The sequence below is a fragment of the Helianthus annuus genome, chromosome 12 (genome assembly GCF_002127325.2).
Source record: "Helianthus annuus cultivar XRQ/B chromosome 12, HanXRQr2.0-SUNRISE, whole genome shotgun sequence".
NCBI classification, from domain to species: Eukaryota; Viridiplantae; Streptophyta; class Magnoliopsida; order Asterales; family Asteraceae; genus Helianthus; species Helianthus annuus.
The window spans coordinates 118759465-118766309 of record NC_035444.2 but is presented as its reverse complement, the minus strand read 5'-3'; the positions used below and the strand labels follow the sequence as shown (position 1 = coordinate 118766309).

The window sequence follows — 6845 nt, the reverse complement described above, 5'->3', positions numbered from 1 at the left end:
GGCCCCGTGTTCAGGGTCTGTATCTGGGCGTTTTAATTAAAGTTACTGGTATCGTTGAGCACGGGGGCGTGTTCAGTGAGCACGGCCCCGTGTTCAGACTCTGTATCTGGGTATCTAACTAAAAATATGCAGCACGGCCCCGTGTTCAGTGAACACGGCCCCGTGTTCAGGCTACCGTAATGCAAACTAAACTAAAATGCAGAAAAATGTGCGCGCGTTTTAAAAAGGTTTTGAAAAACTGATTAGGCCGTCGATTTTAAGCTTTCTTAAAATCCTTGTGTCCCCGGCAACGGCGCCAAAAACTGTGTTATAATTTGGATGTATATTTTAAGCCCTTTTTACACGTTTAGCCAGGTTTTAAATTTATAAAACACGATATTTACTAACACTAAACACACATATGGGAAGTGCACCCATCGTGGACGTAGTATAGTGTTGGTAAGATACCGAGGTCGTCCAAGGACACAAGAGCTTTTAGTACCGGTTTATTCTCAACGTCTAATCAAATCAAAATGTTAGAAGAAGATTTTAAACTAAGAAAATAAAACTAACTAAAATCCTGAAAATAAAAAAAATAAAAAACAGATAGACAAGATGAATCACTTGGATCTGACTCGTGTGTTAGTGTAACCTTTGATTATTTTCGCACTTTTGCACTTGTTTAGATTATCTTAGTTATTGTAGTAGGCCCCTCTTTTGAAGGCGACGGTACCCTCAACCCAGTAGTTTGAGTCAGCAAGGATACAATCCTAAAGGGTCGGATTATTGAAAGATAATTAATTAAGTTATTAATGTATAATGTGGTAGGCCCCTCTTTTGAAGGTGACGTTACCCTCAGCTAAGTAGTCTGAGTCAGCAGGGATACAGTCCTAAACAGCTGGGTTAAAGTTTTAATAGTAGTTTAACTTATGAGGGGATCAAAGAGTTTGGACCCCCGCCATCCAATACCTTTGGGTATTCAAGGAGGTCCTACTAAATTTGACCCAGGTCCCTTGCAGGATCTCTAAACGCTGAACAATGACAAGACTCTTACCAAACTGTTCCCTTAACCCCCGACCAGGTAGCCAACATACCTCCATATAGACCGTGGAGATATGAATGGTGAAAATCTTTTATTTTATATAGACAGTAAAATAATGCCAAGACACCACGGACAAACGATAAGGAAGAATCACCTTCAACATAAGAAACTAGTAATTAAAGTCATTAATACAAAACCAATTAGAAAGTGCAAAAGATTAAAAATAAAAAGTATTACATTAAACACTTGTCTTCACCAAGTGATGTAAGAGACTTAGGCAAACATGGCCTTTGATTGTCAAGAACTCTTACGATCAATCTTGGATCCCGAGATGATTCACACACTCTATGATGGATAATGGATGATGGTGGTGGATGATGGTGTTATGGTGGTGGTGGGTGGTGGGTGAAGTGTGAGAGAGGTGGTGTGCTAAGGGATGAGTTGAAATGTCTTCAAGCACTCCTATTTATAGGCTGAACAGAAGCTCGGGCACGGCCCCGTGTCCATCCTTGTCTCTCTCCTCATTAATTGTAATTCGCAATTACAATAAATGCGCCTGCAGGAGTCTGACCACGCCCCTGTGTCCACTGGGCACGGCCCCGTGGTGGGCAATAGAAGCTTTTAAAGGTTTGTCTTTTCTGCTGCTTCTTGGGCACGGCCCCCTGCTCGCTGAGCACGGGGCGTGTTCAGTCTTCTGTGTCCTTGGTTTTGCTTGGGAAGATGCTGTTGGGGGGTCGGGCATTCCACTTTTGTTCCTTTTCTTGTATTTATGTTAGATTTTGCTGTCTTTTTGCTTCTTTTGTTAATCTGAGCTCATTTAATCCTGAAAATACAAAAGGAAGACAAAAACACACTTTTTCCAACATTAGTACTAAAAAAAGGTTAGTTTTATGCCACATTTGATATAATTTATATGTTGCATTTTGCGCATATCACTAACCAAGGATTCAAAGGCACAGATGTGCAAAAAGCACGATTACTCACAATTTCGCTTTATTTCTTGTACCTCGTCTCCTAGAATGAAACGAGTACTTAAAATTTTTGAGGAAATCATGAGCGATCACTTGAAAGGGAGAATCACAAGAGTAGTTTGTAAAGAGCATAGTTCCTTGATGTAGGTATCATAGGGAAATGCCATACACATATGTAACTACATTTGTATATTAGAATTGCGAACAACGACTTTTATTTATGAACAAAGCAGATTGTTTCACAATACAAGAAAACAAAAGAAACAAAGGCATAAGACAGCAACATCTTTTGCTTGGCCAAATGCTCATCCAAGGGTTGGATTTGCATTGACAATCTTTGGGCATTTGTTCCTGAAATGGCTCGTCTCACCATAGTTGTAGCAAGTACCAGATGGGAAACGAGCTTGAGTAGGGTTGACTTGGAGTTGGGTAGCAGCAAGGTTTATAGCAGCTTTGTTTTGGATAGCAAAGCGGCATATGTTAATCAAATGTCCCCATCGTCCATAGTAGGTACATTTGGAGCAGGGTATGAGGTTTAAATGATGACGGTTGCATCGCTTGCACCATGGGGCAGCTCCTAAGTACGGCTTCCTAGCTGGTGGCGTCGCTACCTGGCTAGGTCCCGCTTGATTAGGTGTAACTGCCACGGGTTTCTTTGAAGCCTTACGCTTCCTTGATTTTGGTGCAGGCCTGACTTCTGCTTCCTTCGGTGACTCTTGAGTGGCTCCATTTTTTAGACGAGACATGGCAATGCTTAGATCCACAGACTTCAGAATCACTTAGGGGAAACTATGGCAAAGTTTTCTAAAAATATGAACACTTAGAGAAATATTTTTAAACAAGTATTTACAAGTATATGTTAACCATGAGTTTCCATATAAACTTTGCCATAATTTTTGTTACAAAATACAAATATTGGATGTTGGTTTTTATAAATAAAAATGGATAAATATATATTTAGAATATATATACATTAAAGACATGATGTGTGTGATTAATTGTATACTTTGTGTATTAGTTATATTATTTTAGGGCTAAAATAATATAACTTAACAAAATACTAAGAAATTACAATCCAAAGTATTTACCAAAAATCTCATGGAATAAAAATACAAGTTACACACGTAATATTGTGAAACCGAACGAAATAATGTAGCTTATAAAATATTCCGGAAAATACATTTATAAGTATATTTTTGGTAAATAATATTTTGGACACAAGAAAAGGAAAATAAGATTTTTTTTTCCAAATATTACCAAGTTATATCATATTTTCGACAAGGAGAAAATATATTATTTTTGGGAGGTAAAGATGTATTTTCTTAGAATTTTTTTTGAAGATATATGATTTTTGGGAAAAACGTATAATTTCTTGGATAAACTTGAAATACATTATTTTTGGGATGAAATAAGTTTATATATATTTTCTGAAGTGAGACTTGAAAATATATTAATTTGGAACTACAAATAGTTTTGCCAAAGGAAAAATTATGAATAATTTTTAATATTTCTTAAAACATATATTTTGGAAATACATATTGGATATTTATTCTGGAATAATTAATTAGAAATTCAGTATGAGAATACTTAACAAATACAAGAATATGAATATACATGTATGAGATACCCCCATCCTTGGGAAGGAAATCTAAGTATAAATACTTGAGAGGTATTATTACAAAAATATTGTTTAACAATTATAACAAAAATTTACAAATATAATTGAAGTTGAAATATTAGTTATTTTGACTATATTTATATAAATTGGAATGCTATCAGAAACGTAACTCAAAAACGTTAATTCTAAGGCAAGGCATGGCCCGTTCATCTAATAGACCCTAGTACATTGTAGGTAGTCATGTTTGCTGAAGGGATTTGAGTTACGAGTACCGAAGACGCAAGACTGTGAGTTCTTGCCCCCCCCCCCCCTTTTCTTTTAACTATTTTCAGTTTTATAACTTCGGGGGTGAAATACATGTTACAATTGTTTACAAACGTTTTATACATGGTATGGTTAGCTAAGGAAGGTTACTGCTTGATCATGTGAGTGATAGGTACAACACTTAAGGCCATTAATCCTCGTCGTAGGACCGAGGGACATGAGAGATAGATCTATTTGGGTGTAGCGAGCCCACACCCATGAGGACCAGGGTGGCCCATGTGGTGACTATGTCCACATACTGAAGCCGTGGCAAAATCCGCTAGGTTTGAGTTTTCCTGCATCACTTCACACATACCATTGGCCTTGCAAACCATTGATGATTTGTTTGTCCTTGTTGCTTCATACTAGGATTTACATACATACAGACATACTTTAAAGGTTTATTCATACACACAACAAACACATGAACTCGCTCAACTTTTGTTGATGTTTTCAAATTACATGTATTTCAGGGAATTAAGTGGATCTGGCGGGTGTTTGCATGTTTCAAGCTGCGTCATGAATAAAAGATGTCATCCGAAGTCACTAGGGTTTAGGAGATGTATCTTAATCCTGGACGAGATACATGGTTCTAAACTCGGTTTTATTTAAGGTCTTTTGTCGAGTCTTCGTGACCTCATTTAAACATGTTGTGGTTTGTAATTTAAATTTGGAGTCTACGTTTTTAGACAAGTATGTTGTGGTATTTTCCAAACTTAACTTATGGATGAACATCTACTGGTTTTATCATATAGTGTTGTTATGATTGATTGCTATGGTATTTAGAAAGTCACACCATAATCACGCTTTCGCAAAAGTCAGGGTGTGACAGCTTGGTATCAGAGCTTCGATCGTAGCAAACTAGGATTCTTTCTCGAGCCTAGACTACGATCAATAGGGCTCTCACGTAAATGTTTTCACAACATATTTTCATTGCATACACAAAACGCCCAGATCCAGGAAACAAACATTTTTACAAACAAAAGGCACGAAACAAATTTCAAGGTTATGTTATGGTTCAGTCTGAGAGACTGGGTGGTTCAGTCTTAGAGACTGGGTAGTTCGGTCTGAGAGACTGGGTAGTTCAGTTTGAGAAACTGGGAGGTTCAGTCTGAGAGACTAGGTAGTTCAGTCTGAGAGGCTGGGTGGGATAGTCTGGGAAGACTAGGGTGAATACATGCTTACATTGTTATTACTTACATGCTTATTTAATGATTGTTGATATATGTGCATATGTTGTGATTGTTTTGTTACAAACACCATGTCCTCATCTGAGAGTGGACTGTCAGATACTGAAGACCCCATGGCCATTGTTTCAGACGATGAGATTGTCCCAGACCCTGAGATTTTTACCTCTGACACTGAGAGTGACGATGACGATGATTTCCAGCCTTTTGCATTACCCGATTTTGGTGACGATGTACCACATGCTGATGGTTTACCCGACGAGGATCCCTTTCTTGTTCCTATTCCTGACCAGGACCATCTCATGCTCGGACATCCCGATGATGAGCATGTCGTGGTTCCGATCCTCGCCCCTTTGCCTCTTGCGGCTTTTCCTCTCGAGGATTTGCCTTTTGATGAGTTGTCAGATGATGATGTCGATCTTTTCATCGACGGCCCCCCTGATGTTGCTCAGGGAGATGGAGTTCCAACTGATGGTGTTATTGTTGTTCCACTTGTTGAGATTCCTATCGTTGAGATTTCATCTGATCATTCTGGTCCGGATTCTTTCGAGTTTGTGTCATCTACCACCTTGCACGCACTGGGACTGCAGCGTTACCCCACTGATTCGGATTCTGACACGGCCCTGTCTGTTGCACCTGCTATTCCACATGACGTTGATCATGACATTGAGTTTGGACATGAGATTGACTTTGTTCCCGACGATCAGCCTATGGATGCACCCGCTGATCTCGAGCCGATACCCGCTGATCCTGAGCTGGCACCGGCCGACCCTGAGCCTATGCTAGCACCCGAGCCTATACCTTCTCCTGATCCTTTGCCTGATCATGACCCTGTACCTGTTGGCATACCTGTTGTTGCACCACTTGTACCCGATCCGATCCCTGCACCCGCTGACCATGTTGTTTTTGCTGATCAGATAGATCCCAGTTATGCGTTCATCAGCAATGGGTGGATAGAGGATGATGACGGCATGCCCCCTTTTGTTGAGCCTGTTACTCCCCCACTTGCACCTACACATGCACCTGTTGATGTTGCCCCGTTTCACCCGTTTGTGTCTGATGTGCACCGGACTGACTTGCCGATCACATTCTTACAGGATATCCCTCCACCCCGTCCAGGGGAAGGCTCGTCCAGTCAGCAGCATAGCCATGTTCCACACACGTCAGCAGCTTTTCCCTTCATGCCCCAGTTTGCACTGACTGCTCATTTTGCTTCTGCACCGTCAGGCGAGCCACTCATATGGTTTCCACCAAACACTATGCCAGTTTCTGATCCATACCATCCTTCACACTACACTGGTTACACGAGGGATGATTTACTCCTGTCTTTGCAGCTTTAGCAGGAGATTTTGTGTCGTAGAGTCATGGAGCTAGTAAGGATTCCACGTCCTCCACCTTGTACATGCAAGTCACCTTTCGCGACTCCACCTGCTCCTCTTTTGCCTTACCCAGATTTTGACATTCGATTTCTTACCATGGAGCAGCAGATTAGTTACTTGTTACGTCACGTTCATGCTCTTGAGGAGGAGTTAGCGCATGTGCGCAGTTTACTTTTCGTTCCTCCACCTCCTCCTCCTCCACCGTCAGCATAGCCGATTTTTGGTTTTCTGCAGGTAGCTTACTTTTGATGAGAGTGTCGCTATTGAGCCCAGCTTACGAAGCCTTTTTAAGACCACTCTTTGATTTTATGACTATTGTAGATGGATAGACATTTTGGACAAGGGTAGTGTGACCCTATAGTCCCT

General features: G+C 40.3%; 1 protein-coding gene across 1 annotated transcript; it reads left to right on the top strand.

The window, feature by feature from the left end:
• The first annotated feature begins 5174 nt into the window (after nucleotides 1-5174).
• Nucleotides 5175-6440, top strand: LOC110893548 (cell surface glycoprotein 1-like). Its single transcript, XM_022140653.1, has one exon. The coding sequence runs from the start codon at nucleotides 5175-5177 to the stop codon at nucleotides 6438-6440; it is 1266 nt and encodes a 421-aa protein (XP_021996345.1).
• Nucleotides 6441-6845: the final 405 nt, after the last annotated feature.